The 25,947-nt window shown below is 40.2% G+C and overlaps 2 protein-coding genes across 8 annotated transcripts in view; both read left to right on the top strand.

Annotated features, from left to right (window-relative positions):
- The window catches only part of N4BP2L2 (NEDD4 binding protein 2 like 2), a 75,113-nt gene extending 60,860 nt beyond the window's left edge, over nucleotides 1–14,253 (top strand). For 2 of the 3 annotated variants that reach the window (XM_059903207.1, XM_059903205.1), the window contains 4 exons: nucleotides 5,833–7,592; nucleotides 10,061–10,146; nucleotides 11,771–11,816; nucleotides 14,077–14,253. In XM_059903207.1, coding sequence (XP_059759190.1) covers nucleotides 5,833–7,592; nucleotides 10,061–10,146; nucleotides 11,771–11,794 — 1,870 coding nt within the window. In that variant the 3' untranslated portion in view covers nucleotides 11,795–11,816; nucleotides 14,077–14,253. Of the gene's footprint in view, nucleotides 1–5,832; nucleotides 7,593–8,698; nucleotides 8,753–10,060; nucleotides 10,147–11,770; nucleotides 11,817–14,076 lie in introns of those variants that run through there. The other variant, XM_059903206.1, reaches the window with a different exon arrangement.
- N4BP2L1 (NEDD4 binding protein 2 like 1) overlaps nucleotides 14,205–25,947 on the top strand; it is a 32,023-nt gene continuing 20,280 nt past the window's right edge. For 2 of the 5 annotated variants that reach the window (XM_059903215.1, XM_059903216.1), the window contains exon 1: nucleotides 21,025–21,381. In XM_059903215.1, the coding sequence (XP_059759198.1) occupies nucleotides 21,206–21,381 (176 nt within the window). In that variant the 5' untranslated portion in view covers nucleotides 21,025–21,205. Of the gene's footprint in view, nucleotides 14,257–21,024; nucleotides 21,382–25,947 lie in introns of those variants that run through there. The other 3 variants (XM_059903214.1, XM_059903212.1, XM_059903213.1) reach the window with 3 other exon arrangements.

The raw sequence follows: 25,947 nt of genomic DNA, 5'->3' as shown, positions 1-25,947 counted from the left end.
TGTTTTCCTTTAGGAATTTTACGGTTTCCAGCCTTACATTTAGGTCTTTAATCCATTTGGAATTTATTTTTGTATGTGGTGTTAGAGAGTGTTCTAATTTCATTCTTTTACATGTGGCTGTCTGGTTTTCCCAGCACCACTTATTGAAGAGACTGTTGTTTTTCTCCATTGTATATCCTTGCCTCTTTTTTTTTTTTTTTTTTTTATAAATTTATTTATTTATTTATTTTTGGCTGTGTTGGGTCTTCGTTTCCGTGCGAGGGCTTTCTCTAGTTGCGGCGAGCGGGGGCCACTCTTCATCGCGGTGCGCGGGCCTCTCACTATCGCGGCCTCTCTTGCTGCGGAGCACAGGCTCCAGACGCGCAGGCTCAGTAGTTGTGGCTCACGGGCCTAGTTGCTCTGCGGCATATGGGATCCTCCCAGGCCAGGGCTCGAACCCGTGTCGCCTGCATTGGCAGGCAGATTCTCAACCACGGCGCCACCAGGGAAGCCCTCCTTGCCTCTTTTGTCATAGATTAATTGACCATACTGTGTAGGTTTAAGGAATTTCTAGTTTCTGTTGATGAAAATTGGAGGGAGAACCCAAAGAAATCTTATAGGTTTTTATGACTTTTAAGTAAACTTTATGGTTATCCTGACTAAACCTAATTTGATAACAATCTTTCAGTACTTTATCTTTATTGAGTCACTTACTTCAATTTAATTTTTATAGAAACTTTCTTGTACTCATATTCTACTGATTGACATAATGTTTAATCAAACTATATAATTATAGTACCATTATAATAAGTATAAACAGACTTGGGAGTAAACTCACCTGACTGCTTGTAAATATGCAGCCCTAAATAATGGGAGCAGAAAGGTGTGGTTGTACTAGAGAACAGCCATCTAGCTGCAAGCATTTTGTATGTCATTGGCATTAGTTATTCTGTTCTACAGAGGCGATGGAAAGAATTTGTCATCGGTTAGGTAGAGGTCATTTAAGGGCATCTATATTAATCTTTACAACTCTGCAAAGAGGTAATGTTATCTCTATTTCAGAAGGGAGACCTGATTTGCCCAAGATCCCACTACTAGCTTATTACTGAACCAAGAGGACCTAGGCCTGGATTATTTCAACCACAGTCATTCCATAAAGCTGTGAGACCTCTCTTTTATAATCTGTGTATTTTAATTGAGTTTTACTTCATGTATTGCCCATGCTTCATGAATTAGTGTATAGGCCTCTGCAATAAGAAATAACGTTTCTGGCTCCCTTAATTATTTTCCTGATGAAGAACATTAAGCAATAACTATATATATATATATATATTTTTTTTTTTTTTTTCTCTTTCTCCATAGCAGTCAATTTTGGCTTTATCTGGATGTTCTCTCACCTTTGTCTTCAGGTCACAATTCACTTGGTCAGGTTAGCTTGTCTCTTAGTGAACACTATCTTTATAATTCTTAAAAAGTACACTCCATCCAAACCCAGGAGCTTGGATTCTAAGCCATTATCTAAAAAGCAAAATCTTATTAATCAGAGACATGTTACCATTCGTTCTTTCCTTATTTCTTCCTTTCTTTTCTAAAGCTACAGCCCATGCGTCCATCTCTTCTGATTTCTTCTCCATGACTAACTTACATTTAGTGATGCTTCTTCTCTTTTAATGGTGCCATTCATCCCTAAGTGAATCAGCATGAGTGAGACATAGGTTTGATGAGCCTTTCACACTTTATAAATACATAAATACATCTACTGATGAGGCACATCCAATGTATACATTCTCACAGAAGTTATCACCACCATCACTTCTCTTATCTCCCAGGTGCTACACAAGTCCCTGTTATTGCTTTGTTTTTTTCTTTCCAGAAGTCGTATTCCAAGTACTAGAACAAGTGTGGTCACTATATAGAGCTTCCATGGTGCAGAACTAGAACAAGTCTCTGACACACTTCCTTATAAAGTTAGTCTTCAGATTTTCATACTTCTTGGCATTGTATTGTATTTTTAATTGAAATTCCAAGCCTTAAGACTCCTTTGATGAACTCTTTTAGCAAACTGCCTTAATAAATTGCCTGATCTCCTAGATTCTAATAGTTTATTTTTTAAGCCACCTCATTCTTTCATGATCCATGTTAAATTCTGTGCAGGCATCATGAGTTTTCATCATTGGCAGGTCTTTTCTCAAAGTAGCTATCAGATTGTAATCCATTTAAAAAACATAGGAACCCTTGAGGAGTATTAGAGAGGCCCTCATCTTTTCTACTTTCTAAATTCTGCTATAGGGACAGATTAATTTATTGGTTAAGACTCTGAGCTGAACTTTGAGGTAATTGATTTAGCAACGCTCTCTCCAAACCCCTACCTTGTACAGGCTTCTGTGTATCAGCAAACGGCTACTTCATCCCTCCGATTGTTCAGGCCAAAATCTTTGCACTCATGCTTGATTATTATCTTTTTCTCATACTCTGACCAATTTGTTTTCAATTCCTGCTTGTCTTTCCTTCAAAATATATCCAGAATGTGATCACTCTTCACTACCTCTACCCCTTGACAAATGAGTTAACTCCGGGAGGAGCCCCTTGTGTCCATCGGCCTAAGTTATAGGCCACCTACCCTGATCTTCCCATTGCTCATATAAAACCTTGACATAAAGTTCGATTAGGGAGATGAGTCCTGCTCCACACTACCTTCTCTAACTTTCTGGTGTTGTTCCTTGTTTGCTTTCATAACGAGAGAGAGAGAGAACAAGAAAAAATCTCAAGACACTGTTAGGGTAGTCATAGTAGGAGTCAGGGCCCAAGAGCTGCTTCCCTCAAAAGGACTCAACTCTTGCCAGCATAAACATCTCTGTGTTTATGCACATGTGAGAATTTGAAGATGAGAGGAGGAAGAGAAAGAGAGAAGGGAAGTGTAAAATTCTCCTTTTTAGTTGAGAGGCAATTTTGTATAATGGTTAAAGAGTATAGAATCTAAAGCCAGTCAGCCTTGGTCTGAATCCTGCCAGTAGCCATGTGACCCTGGGCAAATTCTTCTTTTTTCTTTTTTTTTTTTCCAGTTTTATTGAGAAATAATTGACATATATCACCGTGTAAATTTAAGCTATACACTATGATGGTTTCATTTACATACATTGTGAAATGATTACCACAATAGGTTTAGTTAACATCCATCAATTCATATAGATACAATAAAAATAAAAGAAAAAAATTTTTCTCCAGTGGTAAGAACTCCTAGGATCTACTCTCTTAACAACTTTCCTAAATATCATACAACAGTGTTAACTATAGTCATCGTGTTATACGCTAAATCCCTAATACTTATTTATCTAATAACTGTAAGTTTGTACCTTTTGACCACATTCCTCCAATTCTCCCTTACCCTGACCCCCGCCTCTGGTAACCACAAATAAAATCTCTTTTTCTATGAGTTTTTTTGTTCATTTTGTTTTAGATTCCAAATATAAGTGAGATCATACAGTATTTGGCTTTCTCTGTCTGACTGATTTCACTTACCATAATGCCTTAAAGTTTCATCCATGTTGTCACAAATGGTAGAATTTCCTCATTTTATATGGCTGAATAATAGTCCATTGTATATATATACCACAACTTCTTTATCCATTCATCCATGATGGGCACTTGTTTCCATGTTTTGGCTATTGCAAATAATGCTTCTGTGAACATGAGGTACAGATATCTTTTTGAGTTAGTGTTTTTAGTTCCTTTGCATATATCCCCAGAAGTGGAATTGCGAGATGATATGGTGGTTCTATTTTTAATTTTTTGAAGAACCTACATGCTGCTTTATATTGTGGCTGTAGTTGGGAAGATTCTTCAGCTTCTCTTTGTTTCAGTTGCCTTTTTGAGTTGGGGGTAAAACTAGCATTTGCCTTACCACATATGGTTATTGTGAAGATTAGGTAAGTTAGTACATGTAAAGCAATTAAATAATCTTAACATATAGTGAGTGTGCACTAAATAGTTTTTTTTTTAAAGCCAATTTTCAAAGTAGCATTGTGAACCTTATAATTCCTGGTGGTATAAGGAGCTATAAACACTTTTGTGATGAACCATATCTAGGAACCCCATTTCCATAGATTAGAGTTCTCCTTCCTTGTGCACTAGAGAGGTGTTTAAAGGGACAGTGGCTGCACATTAAGTGCATTCAACTCCACAGAGTCACCAGTCCTGGAGTGAGCCTTAAGTCCTTAGTATTTTACCATTTAGGCCAATAAATAAAGCAACAACAAATTCAACTCATTCTTTTCCTCATGTTTGGGCGAAGACAGTGGAGTTTGTTTTTAGGATGCAGACTAGTTTGCAGTATGCATTTTATAACTGTGACTGCACCTTAGACTTCAACTAGACCTTTCATTGGAGTCAGATAGAACTGACCATGAAGGAGAGTTACTGCCAAAGTTGACATTCTTTACTCGATATCCTTTTTATAGATACCATCTTAACTGCTTCTCAGTAATTTACTGTTCCTTAATGTTCTTTTTAAAAAATTTTTAAAGTTTAATTTTTAATTGAAGTGTAGTTGATTTACAACCTTAATGTTCTTTCTAAACCAACATCCAGGAATATATAAACAAGGGCAGCAGCAATTAGTTGACAAAGAACAAGGTATTCAGGGGTCCTGACTATTGAAAATTGCCCAGCAGCATGGGATGGAATAAACCAGGCCAGAGGCTGGGGCAGTTTTAATAAGTTCTTTTGTCCAACGCCCAGCCAATTGACCAACTTCTCTTTTCCTCGTTATCTCTCGCTGCTTTGGTGTTTGTTTGTTTGTTTAAGTGTTTATTTTCCTATTCCTCTACACTGGATTTTTTTCCTCAGCTGTATGTATTGTCCTTCCTCTACTACATTTTACTATGTTTCCATCTATACATTTTGGAAGAGAAGATAACTAAACCTTTATATCCTAAACTAGAAAATTTCCTAAATCCTCCTTTTTTTCTCAGGATCAAAGATTGCCTTCAATTAAGGGGCACTTTGAACTTTTAGTGTGCTTGATGAGAGCATTATTGCTCATTTGGGTGGGATAACTTTTCACTGTGGAATTGTTCCTGGCATTGCAGGATGGTTAACACCCCTGGCCTCAGCACCAAGTGCCAGTAACACATTTCCAGTCATTGAGACCACCAGAAATGCCTTCACACATTTCCACACACCCCACAAAGTAGTGGTGGAGCCTCTGGTGTAGAACCACTGCTCACTAGGCAGTTAGAAGCATGTCATCCCAATACTGAACTTGGCTGCTCATTATCAACTGTTCTTTACAGTTTGATGGAGCAACTTAATTGCCAAAGTTTTTACGTCTAGAGAAAATCTAGCTATTTGAGCCATTAAAGCGGTGCCATTTACACTATACCCGTCACTTTTCACTTTTCACTTTTCAAAATTCAAGATGTTGGGATAACCAAGTTGTTTATTGGTAGTGTATGTGTGTATATATATATATATATATATATATATATATATATAAAGTATCTTAAGGAAAATATTAGGCTTTCATAAAGTTATTGGTTTATGAAATGAGTATGTGAAAATGAGTTGTAACTTTCTCAAAGTGTATTCACTTTTATCGGGTTGGCCAAAAAGTTCGTTTGGGTTTTTCTGTGTTATGGAAAACCTGAAAACAAACTTTTTGGCCAACCCAATCATTTAGAGGATTAAAGTATATCTCTTTCGAAGGTGATTTTTAAAATATAGTACAAAGTGGACACACACTATAGAGTCTCTTGTACTAATGATTTGTATATCTGCACGTTGAGTATAATGTTTTAGTTTATAATGTTATATAAGTAATTAAGTTATGAATTTCTTAATTCTTTTATATTTCAGAGAAAGAGATTTGAAGAAAACTGGGCACAGGCTCAGCAAAGCCAAGAAGAGAAACAGAAAAAGAAAAAAAAAGCAGAACAGTCATAGTAAAATCATGGAGGAAAACTCATTTGAAACCTTAAGTTATCTTACACTGGAAGATCAGGACCCATCTCAGAGTGAAGAGGAAGACTTAGAAGAGACCAAAAGAGAATCAGAGTGTTCCTTAACTGGTGGTCTGAGAAATGAAGTAGGAGATTTTGTGAATGTCCATAAAGATGAGAAACAGGAAAACATAAATTCTGAAAACAGTTTGCCACATGTTATGTCTGTAGTTGAGTTGGACAATACACCAAAGAATTTCCTCCCCAAGGAAGATGATGACTTGTTTCTAAGTTTGTCATTGATGCCAAATGAAAGCTCTGTTTCTTGTTCAACAGTGACTCAAAATCTCTCCTATGTAGCAAGTGATGACTGCCCTGGCACAAAGGTAGAAAAGTATATTGAAAGTAGGGATATCATGGCATTACACATCCAAGACCGATTTGTTGAAACCCCGTGCTCATATATGCAGAAGAAAGAGATGGTAGATAAGAGTCTCCTGAATGAAACAAGTCTATACCATCAATATGGATCCAGAACTTCAGATAAAGTTTTAAGAAAGGAACAAGGAGTAAATACATCTAAAAACAGTTACTGGGCTTTTTTCTCAAATGATTTCTCTGATGAAGAATTACAGTTGGGCTCTGATAGACAGCCCTATTTTGGTAGCTGGCCTGAGGGACCTAATAAGTTTATCTGTGAACAGAGACCAAAGAGAGATAGATGGCAAAAACTGGCTCATCCTGACAACAGGGGACAATTGATTAAATTGATCTCTCCTTCTGAAGGAGCATCAGGACCAGGAAACAGTCCTGAAACATTGATAGAAGAGAAGCTATCGATAGAAAATGAAGATTTGTCACCTCCAACTGAGAATATAGTTTCAATCATAGAAACAGAGACAAATATCTTTGGAAGCCACTTCCTTAAACTGGATAGCCTAAAGAATGCCTTACACTCAACAAAGAATAAAAAAAGGAGGCAGAAAAGGATTTTCAGTTTGGCACCAAACTTTAACTTCCTGGGACAGAGTCATATCAATGTAAAAGAAATGGGGAAATGTGAATTGTTAACAGAAAGCCATGGAATAAAAATTATTTTGGAAGAAGAAAAAGATGTAATTTCAGAAATAAATAATGAAGAAGAGAATAAGCAAAACATTATGACCTTCAATCATCATCCATCATGGTTTTACTTTGACATTGTCAAAGATTCTCTTCTAAATGTTGGTGGACAATTTTATTCTCATTACCTGCTATTTAATAGACTAAGGCACTCTGTGTATTTTTACAAAAGCCCCATTCCTTCTCTTATGCTACAATATACATCTAGCTTTTGGAAGATATCTTTTACAAGCAAGAAACCATTTTTGACTTTCAACTCTCAGAGGAGAGTAGATGATAAACTAAATGATGTAAGGTTCACTTCTTCAGAAATTTTAAGTAGCCCACCTGATACTTTGTACTCTTTTAGGGTCACTTCTGATCTTCACTTTTTAAATGAAAGTTTTGGTGAAAAGCTAGAGACATGGGAAGAACCTAAACCATTACAGTTCTCACAAACAGAGGATAACCAAGATTTAACAAGCACTGACTACTTTGATTCCCTTAAGCTACCGTTATCACAAGAGTTTGCCTTTCAACTAGTAAAGCTTTTTGGATCTCCTGGAGTTCCAGTGGGTAAATTGAGTTTATTTGCTACAAATTAAAAGTCCAATTTAACATATGCGAGTAATTTTTGCGGTGTTTCTACCTCATTTTAGTGATTTCATGCAGTTAATTGATGTTGCGATACTTTTCAGTGGTGGAAGTGGAGGACACATAGCAAACGGTGCTTGGTGGAGTCATGCCCCACCCCCCCACCTCCACAGCCAGTCGTCTGAAATGTCTTTGAGCATGTTGAATATTTGGACTCTCAGTTTCAACAGACAGTGGGAAGAATGAAGAATGAGACAGGCAAACAGTGATTATGTAACAAATAGAGATGGACTGCTTTCTTTAAGAAAAATCTTTCTGCTTTCTACATTTCCCTTGTTTGGCGCATGGCCCTTTCCTTTCTCATTCACATTATAGCTCATAGATTTGAGAATAGTAAAAGGGGGACAGTGAAGATTAAGTGATGAAAAAAATATCTGAAATCAGTTGAATTTAATTTTTAAGAACTGTCTGAGAAGGGTACTGAAAAGAAGGTTAGTAAGGAGTCTGACTGGTTGCCTTGAGAAGTTCCTTTGGGCTCTTAAGATTGTTGTTTTTGGAAGTGAAAAATCTACCTGTGAATTAAAAAAAGTGAAAATATGATTTTTTTAATACTGTAAGTAAAATTCTAAGTAAATTTCTGCTAAATAGTATGCCTATGCAAGATGCTAAATATCTCAAAGAGGAAATGAGGCACATATCCCAACTTTTCCTTATCTGTAAGTCAATTGCACGTGTTAATGATTTCATGCAATTGCATGTTTCCCCTTCCTTGGGGACAGAAGCTGTAAGAGCCAAGAAGTAAAGCTCCAGTCCCTGCATCCTATATCTTCCTGATACTCTTTTTCTTCTGTACTTACCAGGGAGCCTGGGGTTCTCTAACAGCTTGATTTCCAATGTTTTTTACTTTGCTCCTAAACTTCTGCTATTCTGGACAAACTTGGTCCACTCAGCTCAGACCCAAGATTAGCTAAGTCTCAGAGTCAGAGGAGTTACAACTATCAACCTGTTCTGGCATCATGTTTATCATTTTTGCAAACTTTGTGAATAATCACATCGTAACTGTTTGCTGCAATTTTCTATCCTCCTAGATGCACCAAAGAAACATACCAATTTTAAAAATTAAACTGCATTTGCTTTGGAGAATTTAAAAAGGTAATGGAAGTCATTTTAAGTCAGGAATCTTAGTCCAAAGTCCATATTCTGAAGTCATATGCAAAATTCTTTGTGGCATTTTGTGCCATTTTTCTGGGAGAAAGTCCATAGATTTTTAACAGCTTCTCAGGGACGTCCATGACCCCAAAATATTAACAATCACTGCCTTAGATGGCACCAGAAAGCATGAAAGCACTAGTGGGAAAAGATTCTAAACCTCCTCCCTTGAATGCACAATACTATCATAATCAACAATAATGATCCAGCATCCATTAATTAAGCTTTGGAAAGCTTTTTAGAGGAAATAGACCTCATTCATCAAGTAGCTTACCTTCTAAATGGGGAGACAAGACTAACACAAAACAAAATTATTGCACAGAGAAAATATAAATCAGAAGCTTATGAATATTTTATGAGTGAGGTTAGCTGTGCTAAAGGGATTGTTGAAGAGAATATGGGGTTATGGTTTTGCCTGGGATGGCTCCAAATGGAAGTGAATTATAAGCAGTGCTTATACAAATATGACTTAAAAGAAAAACAGAGGGAAAGAATTTTACATTTGGAAATGGTGTATGCTTAAAAAAGGAAAGGAGAAAACTGGAAGTGGAGGCTGTAAACTAATTTGTTTACCTAGGTTGGACATGCAAAGCTCTGGTGTATCTATGACCTTGTAAATAAGACAGGGAACTCAAATGAATTCTAGTATTAGGAGCTCTGCAGACACAGTGGGATTATATAGTAGAGTCATACATAGGCCTGAAGAAACCGAACTACCCATGTTGCTAGGGATATGCGAGTATAGGAAAAATATTTTCTGTGGTTTGGTATGGCTGATAGGTATAAATCAATGTTTGGACTTGCTTATGAGCATCATAATTGTGAGGATTTTTTCCCCCAGACACTCTTATGTGGAAGGAGCAATTCGTAAGAAAACTAAACTTGCTGTACTTGCAGTGTTTTATACATGTCACAGGAAAGGATGTCTACCTAAGTTTTATGCCCTGTGACAGTACCACTTGAAGCTACTGATGTGTATATATTTGTACTTACATGAGAATATGAACTATGATACATATCACTTTATATATATACATAAGCATTTTTATTGAGTCTGGATAGTGTTTACTAATAGAGATCTGAGACAGACTAACTCCTGCTTTAGCTATCACTGAAATATCTTTAAAACCAGGCTTTTATCATTATGGTGGTCTAGATATCATGTTTGCATATCTTCATATTTAGGGTAAAAATATGTGTGACATTAGAGATGAAATTTGTTCTCTTTTTTTTTTTCACAGAATCTTTGTTGCCCGACGACTGTGTGGTTCCTCTTGACTGGAAGACACTGAAGATGATCTGTTTGCAGTGGAAGAAGTCAGTAGAGGTATATTTTTATGGCTTTCAAAGCAGACCTTCTCTAACTGGTTTCTTTTTTTAATTGATTTTAAAATTTTTAATACAATTTTTAAAGGTTACTTTCCATTTACAGTTATTACAAAATATTGGCTATATTCCCTGTGTTGTACAATACATTCTTTTTTTTTTTTTTTTTTTTTTTTTTTTAATTTATTTTTGGCTGTGTTGGGTCTTCGTTTCTGTGTGAGGGCTTTCTCTAGTTGTGGCAAGTGGGGGCCACTCTTCATCGCGGTGCGCGGGCCTCTCACTATCACGGCCTCTCTTGTTGCGGAGCACAGGCCCCAGACGCGCAGGCTCAGTAGTTGTGGCTCACGGGCCCAGTTGCTCCGTGGCATGTGGGATCTTCCCAGACCAGGGCTCGAACCCGTGTCCCCTGCATTGGCAGGCAGATTCTCAACCACTGCGCCACCAGGGAAGCCCTGTACAATACATTCTTAAGCCTAGCTTATACCCAATAGTTTGTACCTCCCACTTACCCACCCCTATATTACCCCCGCCTCCCATAATCACTAGTTTGTTCCCTATATCTGAGTCTGCTTCTTTTTTGTTTTATTCACTAGTTTGTTATATTTTTTAGATTTCACATATGCAATATCATATAATGTTTGTCTTTCTCTGTCTGACTTATTTCACTTAGCATAATGCCCTCTAACTAGTTTCTTAAAAAAAAAAAAAAAAAAGAAAACCTGTTCCATCAAATGTAACATGAAGAGCTACATCCATTGTATTAAATTAGAGAAAGAATGTATGTGGATGGGTGGATAATCTATGTATGTTTCTTTCAGTTAGTCCCAAAGAGAAAGTTGCATTTAATTCCCTAACTTTGTTGTAGTGTAGGCTGGTATAAGGGCCAACTGTGGGTGACTGAGGTCCCCGTTTTAGGAGAGTCATTTATTCTTCTTTACATCTTTTTCTCCTGTCCAGCCCTCAATCTTATCTTGTTATAATAAAGTAACAGCTACAAATTAGATTCATATTTACTTGACTTGGAAGCACCTCATTATTGGTATGTTCTGGTGGTCCATGATGGTTCTGACAGGCTGTTAATTCTCCAGGTAGCTGGAGGAGGACTGGTTGGGAAGGTTAGAAAGGTAACAGAAACTCTGGAAAAGCCAGTACTCTGTGTAATGTAATGAGGAGAGGGTGGCTGGTATTCTGTTTACATTAGTTGATAGTGACTTAAATGTGCCCAAAGGCAACGCCAGAGGTACATTTTGAAATAAATAGTAAAATCAAGGTTTAGTGAAACATAGAATTATATAGTTCAGGATAGTAGGTATTTCTTAACTGTTCATATAAACACAGCTGTGGGAAAAGTAGATTTGTTTGTGTGCTCAGGTAGTAAAACCAAGTACATTTTTCTACATATTTCTCCTCATTCCCATGGAGACCTTTTTCCTACCTAAACATACAAACACACACACACACACACACGCACACAGCAATACTTTAAATGTTTAAACTGACATTTATGTTTATTATGTTTTTTTCTCATTTGGGGAGTGTGCCTATGTGAGTTAAATGATGGTGCAAACCTAATACCAATGGCAAATATTAATCATTATTATATGTATTTTAATTATGATTTCTAGAAAAGACAGAAGAAGATTGGTTAAAAAAATGAGGATTCCTTGAACTGTAAGTACAACTTATTCCAGAGACCTCTATATGATCAGGAGGAAATGGATGTTGACATTATTTGGTTGTAATAGCTCATAGGTACTACAATTGAAGAGTAAATATAAAAAATGTAGTCTGTTACCATAGCAACTCTGTGTGCTACTGCACATGTGATGTTTTTATTTCCTTTAAATGTAGATCTTTTTATGAAATACAACAAAGCTTAGATTGTTGCTGCCAAATTTATTTTCCAACTTTATTAGTTAGAATATATTTTAGAGCATTCTGTCAACACACAGTGTATGAGGGATTTCCACCCCCTCACCCCTCACGTCCACCCAGATTGATATGTGATGATGGCTGGGAATTAGGGATATAGGTTATATTTAAATATTAAAAGATTCTCTAGGAAAAGAGGTAAAACATGTAGACAAACTCATGTTTTAAACTTGACATCAAGTGACATTAAAATAAACACATGGCACTTTTTTTTCAAATGCCTAAATTATGAAATAAACACAGCTGCTATGATTTCAGTATGTATCTGTCTGCATTTGATAAGAATTGAATGTACTCTGCATTTACCATATGTTTTCTCTTTTCATTTATTTCTAAGAGTGTTCTGTGTTTCCATTTCTCAGCTAACTAGAAATACACATATACCCAGTAAAAATGTTTTTGTTTGTTTTAAACATGGTTCTGCTGAAAGAAGAAGGGGAAGGACTAAAGATCTGGGAGAAGAGTTTAGAGATTTGGAAAATGTGGGATAAATATAGGAGGGGAAGAGATAAGAGGCTATGAGGAATTCCAGAGAAAGGAGGTGAAGAAATTCATTCATTTGTTCAACAAATGTCTATCGAGTTGCCTCAGTTCAGACATTGTTCTACACACTGAGGATATAGCAGTGAAAACATTCCTGGCCTCATGGAGTTTATGTGAGGCTTCCCCTCAGTGTGACACCAGTATAAGCAGCATGCAACAAGCATGGGTATGTTTGGCAGTAGCTAATTCCAGAGTGTTTTCTCTGCTAGTTTTGTGTCAAGGACACTTTATGGACCATACTTTTTTGATTTTTATGTTCATCTTCTACATTCATGCTAAACGAACTGCCCTCTGTGAACCTCGCAGAGCAGTCATCCCTAATTATTTGTCCTCTCTTGTTGGGGAATTTTATGAGTGCTGTAGCCATGTACAGGTTTTTTATAATTGTAATGAGAATGGGCCTCCTAGTTTTGTGTTTGGCATAATGATCAGTGGGCATCAAGGGGTAAACAGAAATTTAGAAAGAAGGAAATAGCAGGAGAATGTGGTTGGCTCTGGGAGCCTCAAATCCCTGCCTATTTTAAAATCCTCTTCCTGCTGGTGGCCAGGGTGTTTATATTGCCTCACTTCTTTAAGGACGTAGGGCAGAGTGCTGGAAAGAAGATGGGTTCGCATCTTGAAGCTACCGCTGACTGACTATGTGACCTTAAACAAATTATCCTCTCAGAGCCTCAATTTCTTCACCTGTAAAAAAATTACATTTATAATACCAACCTGTCATGGGGATAATAAATGAGGATTAAATGAAATAACTTGTGCCAAGTTCTTAGCATAGTGCCTGAAAAATAATAGGCTCTTAGTTAGGGTTAATTCCCTTCCCCTAAGTACCTTAGTTGGTTACAGCTTTGTCTTTGAAATGCCCCTGGCAGAACAGAAATTGTGTTGTCTAGGACAGGGGTCCCCAACCCCTGGGCCTTGGACCGGTTCAGGTCCGAGGCCTGTTAGAAACTGGGCCGCACAGCAGGAGGTGAGTGGCAGACGAGTGAGTGAAGCTTCTTCTGCACTCCCCATCACTCACATTACCACCTGAACCATCATATATCCGCCCCCCCGCCCCCACCACCCGTGTAAAAATTGTCTTCCACGAAACTGGTCCCTGGTGCCAAAAAGGTTGGGGACCACTGATCTAGGAGAGCAACATATCGACTCAATAAACTTATTAACACATTTGCATGAATTAAGTGTATTTATTATTAACTTTATAATGTAAATAGCTGGATCATCAGGGAATGGGACATAGACCAGGTTTTGATTTAGAGACAGGAAGTTGGGCATAATCAGGAGGACAGGCTCTTGAATGAGGCAGGACCAGGCAGAGTGCGGGGCTGTGGGGACAATGTGAAGTTCTAGATGTGAGGGGATGGCATAAATAGGTCAGGAGTTTGGGAAACTGACAGCAAACTCCATTCATGTCACCATTTTGTCTGGACTTGTCTGGGCTTGTGTTTGTTTGTAGTTGAAGTCTCCGTCTTCCTGGTACTGTTGAAGATCCTCATCATCAAGAAAGAGTGCTAAGTGCCAACCTGAAGGATAATTTAGAGCGATACACTCAGTGGATACCGAAATTGGTTTGAATAATCTGTTCAACTGTTCTTAATCAGTTTCCTGATTACTAATAAAAAACTCAACGAAAGAGGTAACAACTTGAACATTTTATTATCTAATTTTGAAGATATTTGCCCTACTTTGTTTCATGAAGAAAATAAGGCACAGAAAACTTGAGTAGCTTATTTTTAAAATTGCATCAGAATAGAAGGATAGGCCCTATATCCAAGTATGGGTCCATGATTCCATTTCTAGAATTCTGAAATCCAAAAAACTCTGAAAACCAAAAGTTGTTTTTATTTTGTTTTGTTTCTTAAATGTTTGGCATGAAAACTAAGTTGACAGCAAGACTTGACCCAAACAGACAGGTTAATTTTACTCCTTATTTATCCCACTTAGTGTGACTCTTCAGACATTTTACTGCAGAAATATTAATGTGTTAAGTTACCAGGGGTGCCCTAGACCCCACTTAGAACTTCCTAAATTCTGAAACATATCTGACCTCAAGGATTTTGGTTAGGGATTGTGGGACTTGCACTATACTACAATAATAATTATTTTTATTATTACTATTATTTTAGTTTACTTGTACTTAACAAACTTCAAATACAAAAATTCGTATTTGAAAAATATAAATTAAGGGGTGATTTCTCATTATTCAACATGTAGGCATTTATGTAATCTCTGTTTTCAGAAAGGGAGTGTTGCCTGCCTTATCTTGCCTCTTACTCCTCCTCATCCTGTTTTATCTTCTCCAGAGAATAAACCTCCAGGCTTCTGTAGGGGGTGGGCAGCTGCCTGACTGTGTGGACATTTGTTTCTTAAACGGACTTTCAACTGACCTTCCTGTTTAGAGCCCCACGTCGAGCCCTAAATCTTCCAATTCCTGAAATTTTAGGGGTTATGCAGTGTAAATGGTATTGTTTCTTGGCTTTCTGTAATTCAAGTTTTATTTTTAAATTTTTTTCCAAATTAATTAACACTGGGCCTTTTGCTTTCCAGTTTTTGAAATTTTGTTGCTGTGATCTTCTCTCTTTTCTTACAGTTTATACTTAAAAATAATAATGATTACCCACCCCGCCAAAAAACCTTTACATTTTCGTGGGGTTTCAGTGAGGGAGTGGAAGTTAAGTATTTGAGTTCTGTCTGCTTAATCAGGAACTGAGCACTTTATTTAAAATAGCTCAATGTTTTTCCTATGTTCATTCTGTACAGTTTCAGTTTATCTTTCTACTAGACTGTTAGTCTCTTCCAGACAGAGACCGAGGTCTTCACTGTTTGGTTGAACTCCCTAAGGTCTTGCTCTCTGTGCAGGCTCCTAGAGCCGTTGTGAAACTGGACTTACCTTTGGCCTGGGATGGGATGATTTCAGGGAAGAGCTGATCAGGATTAGGGTTGAAGCAGAGGAGACTCTGGCATCTGGCAAATGTTTGCTTTCTTAGGAGACTTCGACAGCAACAATTATGGATTTCTAATGAATACATTAGAGTCCACACCACCATGGCTATAAGCAAGGGTAATATCATAAATATTTAACAGTGAGTATGGCAGGGGTGGTGACCAGTTCTGAGACTTCTTTGTACTGTATTGATGCATACCAGCTAACTACCCACCTAGGCTTGTACTTAGGTTCCAGGATGCCCCCAGCTTTCTCCAGCTCCTGCCTTTACTACCTTGCTCTAATTTCCAGAATGGAGCTTTAGAAAAATGGGTTGGGGCTACTTTCCCCACCTCCCAGGCTTCCTCCTCAAAGCTTATACTCCTCAAGTGTCCCTGTGCACAGTGGCAAATACTAGGTGCTGTGGAAATAGAATTATGGCCATCGCCTTTGGGGAGGAGTGTGATGCCAAATAGAGAGAGGGAAGGAATATAGGAGGCAGAAGCAGTGTGAGGTTAGAATGAGCAAAATCAGTCTTATCCAGAGGACATTTCTGCATTAGCAGACTTATCCTAGGCCACCAGATTCCTGAGCATTTCCCCTGTCAATTCAGCCAAGCAGACATACTCTGCATGACTGCTCTCCCCTTGTCCCCCTTCCCCTAACCTCTCCCAGCTTTCTGCATCCTCCATCGAGCTTCTAGGGGAAGAATAAGGGAAGAGCCAGGAGGGAGCAGTTTTAAGTAGAGAGGCACTACCTCTGAATGGCCAAATAGTGCAGACTGTGGTGGAAGGTGAGAGCTGGAGGTGCTGTAGCAATGAGGGGTCCACCATAGAAACAGCTAAGCAGGCACAGAGGGATGCTTTCCTGTCCTTTCAATTCATGTCACTTATGTAACAAGGTGAATAAGTATGTATATAAGGCATTTTTTTGAGTAAAAAATCAGAAGCTTTTGGTAGGTGAAGAAAGGACATAGGATTAGAGAAAATTGGGAAGCTACAACCTATATATTTTAAATGGTTCTACTGTGTTACAGGGTCTTTGGTTAGCCTGCTCTGGAAACTTCATCTTGGTTTCAGACTTTCTGCCATCTTGGCATCTGCAGGGGAGGAACCCAGGGCTGACTTACAATTGAGCATTCCAAATCGTGGGGTATTTGGAACTGTAGGTTTGAGGGTTAAATTCCTGGTTTCCAGTGGCTCTTCCTGTGCAGGCTCTTATTTTTTTTTTTTTTTTTTTTTTTTTTTTAAGATTTTTAGTAATTTCATGTAATGTCTGAAACATTTATATTAACATATTTCCATACATATTTCCATACAAATACAAATATGATTTTTAGAAATTTCATGTAATGTCTGAAACATTTATATTAACATATTTCCATACATATTTCCATACAAATACAAATATAAGATTTTTAGAAATTTCATGTAATGTCTGAAACATTTATATTAATATATTTCCATACAAATAACCCAATGAAAGTTTAGTATTAGTTGTTTTGTTTGTTTTTTTATACTGCAGGTTCTTATTAGGCATCAGTTTTATACACATCAGTGTATACATGTCAATCCCAATCGCCCAATTCAGCACACCACCATCCCCACCCCACCGCAGTTTTCCCCCCTTGGTGTCCATATGTCCATTCTCTACATCTGTGTCTCAACTTCTGCCCTGCAAACTGGCTCATCTGTACCATTTTTCTAGGTTCCGCATACATGCATTAATATACGATATTTGTTTTTCTCTTTCTGACTTACTTCACTCTGTATGACAGTCTCTAGATCCATCCACGTCTCAACAAATGACTCAATTTCGTTCCTTTTTATGGCTGAGTAATATTCCATTGTATATATGTACCACATCTTCTTTATCCATTCGTCTGTTGATGGGCATTTAGGTTGCTTCCATGACCTGGCTATTGTAAATAGTGCTGCAATGAACATTCGGGTGCATGTGTCTTTTTGAATTACGGTTTTCTCTGGGTATATGCCCAGTAGTGGGATTGCTGGGTCATATGGTAATTCTATTTTTAGTTTTTTAAGGAACCTCCATATTGTTCTCCATAGTGGCTGTATCAATTTACATTCCCACCAACAGTGCAAGAGGGTTCCCTTTTCACCACACCCTCTCCAGCATTTGTTGTTTGTAGATTTTCTGATGATGCCCATTCTAACAGGAGTGAGGTGATACCTCATTGTAGTTTTGATTTGCATTTCTCTAATAATTAGTGATGTTGAGCATCTTTTCATGTGCTTCGTGGCCATCTGTATGTCTTCTTTGGAGAAATGTCTATTTAGGTCTTCTGCCCATTTTTGGATTGGGGTGTTTGTTTCTTTGATATTGAGCTGAATGAGCTGTTTATATATTTTGGAGATTAATCCTTTGTCCGTTGATTCATTTGCAAATATTTTCTCCCATTCTGAGGGTTGTCTTTTCGTCTTGTTTATGGTTTCCTTTGCTGTGCAAAAGCTTTGAAGTTTCATTAGGTCCCACTTGTTTATTTTTGTTTTTATTTCCATTACTCTAGGAGGTGGATCAAAAAAGATCTTGCTGTGATTTATGTCAAAGAGTGTTCTTCCTATGTTTTCCTCTAAGAGTTTTATAGTGTCCAGTCTTATATTTAGGTCTCTAATCCATTTTGAGTTTATTTTTGTGTATGGTGTTAGGGAGTATTCTAATTTCATTCTTTTACATGTAGCTGTCCAGTTTTCCCAGCACCACTTATTGAAGAGACTGTCTTTTCTCCATTGTATATCTTTGGCAGGCTCTTATTTTTCCACATCTTGTTAAACAGTAATAATTAGAGAAACATTTGAATGTTTCTTCATTTGCCAGAAATTACTCCTAAGATTATTTTCTTTATGTCTACCATGGTAATGGTTTGTAGTGCAGCAACGTGAGATTGTGCTGGTCATCACCTTCTAGAGAAATGGAACAGAACCTTAGAGCTGAAAAGCTGGTTGGCTGAACTGAGGGCATGAAGGAGTGTTATCACAGGGATCCTCTGACTCGGGGGTAGCCTTCCTCTCTGGAGGCTGCCACCTAGATAGGGCTGGTAAGGATCTGAACGTAGATACTATCTGGGAGCAGGGTGGTTCTCAGATCTGCCAATAAGGTCACTGACTGTTTACATTAGTCCTTAGCTGACGTTATCACTATCTTTTTTCAATCTTAATCTTTAGTAAATCCCAAGCTCAGACTCATCTACTGAGAAAGCAGTTCGGGTCCATATACAACTATTGAGCATCTCTGAATGTCAGACGCTGTGTTAGCTCTTGGGGTGACAAGGGCAACGCTGTCCTTGCCTTTGAACTTACAGTCTAGTGGTAGGAAACAGATACACAGATAGCTTTAAACAGTGTGGTTCTGAGGAATAAATTGGGAAAAACAGGGCTTGTTGACTAGTTAAATCTGGGAGCTAAGAGAAAGGAGAAGTGTCAGGGGTCACCTTCAGATACTGCCAACCATTTTCTCCTCCTTGAACTCTCCCTCCCTGGGGCTCCACACACTATCTTACAGTTCTTTCTCTCGTACTCTCCTTCAGTAGATCCACTTCAAAGACTGTCCTTAAATGCTGTCCCCGAGCCCCCTCTTCAGCCGTCTGCTCTATTTTCTATCTTCTTCTCACAGGGGAAGGATTTCCAAAGCTCTGTCTCCGGCTCAGACCTCTCTTCTAATAGCACATTCACATTTTCCAGCATCTACTTCGTTGCTTCAGCTGCCACAGGCACTGCAGACTCAGTGTGCCGAAACTTCTAGCCCCCAAAGCTGTGTGTCTTCCTGCTGCCCTCTCCCACGCTGTCTGGGACAACCTCTATAGAAGGAAATAGAAATGGACAGAAGTCTCATGCAGCACTGTCCAAAAGAAATATGTCAGCCACATATGTAATTTAGACTTCTCTACTAGCCAAGTTAAAAAAGCAAAAAGAAACATGAAATTAGTTTTAATAATATATTAACCCAATACACAGCATGTTATCACTTCAACACATCAATATAAAAATTATTGAGATATATTACATTCTTTTTTTTCATACTGAAGCTTTGAAATACAGTGTATTTTAATCTCAGTTTGGACCTGCTGTTGTTTGGACCAGTATTTCAAGTGCTCAATAGCCACATGTGGTTATTGGCTCCTATGTTAGAGAGTGCAAGTCTAGAATGAAAAAGGTAGTATTTGAGGCTGGGCAAAAATGGTCTTGTAAGAAGTATTGTAGATACATGGAAGTGTGATAGGCTACATACATTATAAGCATCAGTATTTTTATGATTCATGTATATTCTCTATTCCTTATGGTTTCCCCCTAATATTTAGAGAAGCTTTTGAAATTTCAGTGTTTCTCAGAAGTGCTAAGAATCCTTCCTCCAATGCTGGGAAGGGATTTTTCAAGAGAGTAACTCATCTCCCTCCCATCCCCCCTCTGCAGCACCCCAAGAGGAAGGTGAAGTTGTCAGCACGGAGCCCCCCCCCCCCCCCACCCCGTACTTGGATAGTCCCTTCCGCTGAAGCTTATTGTGCAATCTCTGGGTTTTGTTTTAGAAGGAAATTGCTTTTCTTCAGAATTCCTTTTCAAAATTTTCATACCTTAGCTGCCAGAAACAAAATGTATTTACTTTACAATGGTTATTACAGCCAAAGCCACCATATATCCCGGATTGTTCCAGGATGGTGTTAATTTTTAATATTGTCTCTTTCAGTCCATGCATCTTGAATTTTAGTTCAGAAAATAGGATCTCTCTATCACACTCCTGAGTGTGAAACAGTGGAGAGTACTGTGGTGATCAACCAACTGGCGCTCACCAGTTCCTGGAACTTAGAACTTAATTCTGGATGCTTTTCTGTTGTTTCAGTAGACTGCTCCTTTCCCTGGGGAGCTGAAAGCTCCTAGGGAGGCCATCCCTTTCCTGTGGCAACAGGGCATGAACCTGGGCAGTAGCCTGTCCTTCTCAGGAGGCCTAGTTTATACTACTGTTCATAAATCAATCTGAGTTTTAAGAGGTGCTTTTTTTTGAAGAAGAAGAGATTTCTAAAGTTATGTAGAGGCAACAAAGCTTTCTAAGAATATTTTTGGCAGACTGATAAAGAAGGATTAAAAAAAAGGAAAAGATACAGGCCCTGGGAGAGTGGTGTTAGCCGTTGGGACACCAGCCAGATATTGGTGCTCACAAATTGGGGGAGACAAAGGTCTTTACTGTTACTGTTCAAAATGCTGTTCACGGTCTCTTATCGTCAACTAAAATAATTTCACTTTCAAGGTCTAGGCCAGTGGATGGTGGGGTGGGGGAGGACTTTTGCAGAAGGCCTGCCTTCCATGCGGGCGGCCCAGGGAAGTGTCCAGTGCCCCACCCGGTGGGCCTCTGCCCCCAGGGCGAAGGGCACCGGGAGGCGTGGGGGGGGCGGGGAGGCAGGGGGGGAGGGGGGCGGAGGTCGCGTTGCCCAGGTTTTCCCGGCTGTCAGTCTCCCAGCGTCCCCAGCTTTCCAGGTAGGGACGACCCCTCCCACGCAGCGCAGTTCGGGAGGGTGGGAAGGAGGGGCTGGGCTCCGAGCGCCCGCCCCTCCATCTATCACATGGCCGGAGAGCCACAAAAACAACAGCTTTGGCCAAGACCGTGACTTCAGGAAGGGGAACGCAGTATTCTCGCAGCCAGCCCCCACCCCATGGAGGAGAGTTTTCTTGAATCCTTTGGGAGGCTGAGCCTCCGGCAGCAGCAGCAGCCGCCTCGGCCGCCCGCCCCGCCGCCCCCGCGTGGGACACCTCCGCGCCGCCACAGCTTTCGGAAACACCTCTACCTCCTGCGAGGCCTCCCGGGCTCGGGGAAAACTACGCTGGCCAGGTAATGACGCGTCCGGGCGCCGCGCGGACCCGGCCGAGCGAGCCCCCTGCCCGGCCCCGGCCCGAGCCTGCCGGGGGGAAGCCGGGCCACCCGGTGCCGGCCGGGCCGCGGGCTCGAGACGCGGGTGGCCCGTCCCGTTGGTTTCCATGCTGCACCCTCGCAGGAGGACGGCTGTCGGCACTGCGCCTGGCGCGAGCCCCAGATGGCACCGGCCCCCGCGCGGCCCCTGCGCCAGCCGGGCGGGTAGCCTTCGCCCCCAGCCTCGCAGCGCGGGGTCGGTGGCCCGCGGGCAGTCTTCTTCAGGAAAGCCCGATGGCGACTGCAGAGGAAACCGCCGGGCCGCCCGCTGGCACGCAGGCACCCGCCACGGTGCGGCAACAGGCGTTTTAAACCTGAGCGGAGAAGCGGGGGCCCAGGGGCAGGGGCTGGGACCCGGGCGCGCGGCCGCGTAGAAAATCTGGCGGAGGGAGGCAGCCCTGCGTGTGCTTTGGCGGCTGCGAAGGCGCACAGGTGCCCGGGGGAGGGGGTTGCGCGGCCGCTGGAGGCCGTCACTGACAGAGCTTCGCAACGGGAGCCCAAATTGGTTTACTCGCGAGGTGCGCCAGCGGCCCCCGTATCGGGTCAGCGCGAATTGCACGGCCTCGTTGCTGCGCCCACGTTGCTAGGCCCGCCGCTCCAGCCTCAGCTCCCTCCACTCTGTCCTGCGCCTGATGTTCCTGCAGCGCTGAACTGTTTCTCTCCTTGCCTTTGCTGGCGCTGGCCCGCCTGCCTGGTTTGCCTGCCCGGCTTGCCCTCTACCGCCCTCTCTCCTACTGATTCCACCAGCCCTTTACGACTCAGGCTTATTATCCTCGCCCTCTGGGCTCCACCGCTTCCTGTTTACACCTCTGTGGCTGCGCTTGGTTTTGCACATGGTTTTGTTTATCCTTGTGTAAGTTTCTTGAAGGTAGGGGCCGTATTTTACCCTGCAAAGCACAGTGTTCTCTCAGTAGCATGTGTTCAATAGAAGTGGTTCCTTGCCCTCAAAGAGCTTTCCATCTCACCAGAGAGGTAAGGCTAGCTGTAGAACCATGGGACTGGCCATCGAACTGTGGAACCAAAGAAGAAGAATCAAGGTGGTAGCACACATTGAGAAGCGGATTTGAATGGTACACAAAGACCGTGGGAGGAGGGTCTGGGTCCTTTAGGGTCAGGGAACTGTGACAGCCCTGGTGTTGTGCTGCCAGTTTTAGTTAGGATTCCTGGTTGATTTGTGGAGTAGAAGCCTTTAGCAAAACAATATTGCTACATTTTCACAGATTCAAGAGATGGGCGACTTCCAAAGGGCCATTGGTACCCTTTTCTAAGAAACACGCACATTTCAATAGGCCTTTTCTCTGTCTGGGTAGAGAATGGGGGAGCCTGCCTAGAATCCAGCAGAACGTGGTTATTTTATGATACAGTCATGGTGGGTGCATCTGTTACCAACAAGGTATCTTCTGAAATCAAATCCCGATCAGTTTTACTTTGGCTTTGCTGATCTGTGGCCTATCACACACTGTGTCCAAGAAGGCAGTAAACATCCTTGGCCAGATTTTGTTTATAACTAAAGAAGGGAAGTAATATGGTGAGTGGAAGGTGCACAGAACTGAACAGCAGAAGCCGTGGGTTTTGGACCTCACTTTCCTCATCTCTAAAGCGAGTGGATTGGCCTGGGTAGTCTTTAAGGTCCCTTCTGGCTCTAACATTCTACACTTTTAGGATTTTAATTCCTGATTGACATTTGGCTAAGCGGAAGACACCGGATGAGAGTCCAGCTTATTAAAGAACATCTCTCTAGGGATGACTGGTGTGAGCACTGCCCTGGGAGTCTGAAGATTGTGCCTTTAGATCCTCTTCATCACAAAATATTTGGTGACTTTGGGCAATCACCTGCCTTTTCTTTTTACTTTCCTTTACATGTGAATACTGAGAAGGAATTAGATGATTTACTGAAGATCTTTCTAGCTCTTAACTTCTAGTTGTCAGACTTAAAAATGTTTTGTTAATAATTGCTAGGTAAGGAGCTCTGATCTTTGAGTCAATTTATGGCTTCTTTTTTTTTTTTTTTTTTTCCTTTGCCTGTGCCCCACGGCTTGTGGGATCTTAGTTCCCCGACCAGGGATTGAATCCGCACCCCCTGCCCTGGAAGTGCAGAGTCTTAACCACTGGACTGCCAGGGAGGTCCAAGCTCTGCCACTGACTAGCTACGATCTCAACTCCTCTGCACCTCAGTTTCCTTCCCGTTTAAATAGGGCTATCTGCTCTGTCTACTTCAGAGGACTCTTGTGAGGATTAAATGTGTATGAGAGAACTTGTTAAACTTTAAAGTGCTGTATAAATTTTAAGAGGCATTAGTTACTGCCGAAGATGTTGATCAGCAGAGATAATCTTCAAGGTGTTCTTAGGGAGAAGTCTGGCTCTGAAGTGAAGGAGGCAGCTGGGAGTTGACATTGTGAGTTCTCTTGATAGGCTGGGCATTGGCAGTTCTGAGAGCACAGGACTTTGGCCCTGCTTTGGGGTGGGTTGTGTATTTACATGGAAATCAGGAAAGTAGGCAAGGACAGTCCACAGCTCAGCGAGGAGAGAGGTCTGCAGGGAGGTTGCAAGGTGTAGTGGATGTGACAGGCCATGTGCCTCAAAGAGCTGCCTTCCCCACTTTTTTGTTGGGGGGTCAGGTTGGGGAGAGAAGGAGAATGGCAAATTGTTAAAAAATACATGTGTAAGAAAATAGTAAAACTGTAAGCCTATCTTATGTATTGTTGGATTCTGGGAAATTCATATTTTCATTATTCTATGTATTTTCCAAATTTTCTATAATGAACATGTATTTCTTAGATCAGAAGAATAAAACTTTTTTTTCTTTAAAACTTGGAGATCGTTTTTACAAATGCGGGTTCAGCTTTTTTCTGCTTAACTTTTGTTTCTCATTTGATTAAAGAATTAAAAATGTTTTTGAAATTAGGATATATCTGGTCTTCCAAATCAATGTTAGATTTCTATGCTTTTCACCTATATGTTTTCATAGTTTGCAGGGACTGGAATGTGGAAACCATCTATTTAAATTCTTTGGACAGGTTAAAAAAAAAACAGTTGGAGTTGTATCTGGTTTAAAGTTTTTAAGTACATCAGAGTACTAAAAGTTTAGCTTGTCCCTTATATGTATTTTGTCACCTCTGTTTCATTTAAAAAGCATTTCAAAAATAGGTTTTTACCATTGACCTGTAAGTCCTGCTTCCAGGAATTCATCCTAAGACAGTAACTGGACAAGTGCATGAGGATAGAGGGATGTTCAGCAGAGTTTTTGATGTGATAGAAAAAAATATGAAAAACAAAAAATGTGAGCCAACTTAAGTGTACAAAAATAGAGGATTGGCTTATAAGTCATGAGTCATTAGTGAGAACATAGATGTACATTTGACTACAAATAAATACACAAAAATTCCATTTTCTGTTCAAAGAAATGTGTAAAAAGATATTGTTCACAGTGTCAACGCAAGTTAGTGTGCCGAACGCACAGTGAGGCCAAACTGAAACGTCGGAGTTTGGAACAGAGAAAGGTTTATTGGAAGGCCATGCAAGGAAAAGAGGTGGTTCATGCCCTAAAAAGCCCTGAGCTTCCGGAAGGGCTTCGGCAATGCACTTTTAAAAGCCAGGTGGAGGGGGCGGGTCGCAGGGTATGTGATTAGCTTGTGCACGGTTCTCTGATTGGCTGATGGTGAGGTAGCAGGGTGGTATCACAGGGATTAACATTATCAGTCCTTAGGCTCCAGGAGGCCTGGAGCTGTGTGTTTATGGTCATCAAGTAGTTAACATCTTCCGTTTGTTGGAGAGGGGAGTTTTTTACATCTGCAAGACAACTCAGGAAATGTGCGTCAAATACTATTATCTAGATACTTCAGAGAGGAGCCAAAGCAGAGGATATGGGGGAAGGCCTGTCCCAGGCATGCCCCCATGGGGTCCTGCTAGGTTACAATAGTTGTTGATTTTTAGGCAGTGGGATGGAATATAGACTTTTGCCCCTGAGTTATTTTCTCATTTTTTCCACAACAAATACATATTACTTGTTAACTTTTTAAAGGTGAAAATAACTTTTTAAGTTAGCTGCAAATAGTTTTATTCAGTAACTTGGCTCGATAGACCTAGGTTGTGTGATGGAGCATTTATTAAATAACCAAGTAAATATGTCATTTTCTATATAAAAAGGCTTTCCTAGGTTTATTCTCGATTGGACATACTAGGAAGCTTTTTTAATCTGTAAGGAGACTGATTTTAATTATTTGGTGCTATTAATTAATTTAATATTTTATTAATTTTTATTAATTAGCATATGAACTAGCATAGGGCACTTAATTGAACACTTCAGGTTCTTTTTCATTAAAATGAAGCTAATATTCCATTAGTAAGTTTATTGTGAGGATTTAAGGTACTGTGGTCAACAAGGATCCTATGATTATGAATGTGAAAGCACCGATGAATGTGTGGGCCATATAAATACCAACTATTGTTAATTTTTCACTAGTCAACAATAGTAGTATTTACTGAGTA

Source organism: Balaenoptera ricei, chromosome 18, assembly GCF_028023285.1.
Source record: "Balaenoptera ricei isolate mBalRic1 chromosome 18, mBalRic1.hap2, whole genome shotgun sequence".
Taxonomy (NCBI): Eukaryota; Metazoa; Chordata; class Mammalia; order Artiodactyla; family Balaenopteridae; genus Balaenoptera; species Balaenoptera ricei.
The sequence above is the reverse complement of the archived record's forward strand: the minus strand, read 5'-3'. Positions and strand labels throughout refer to the sequence as shown.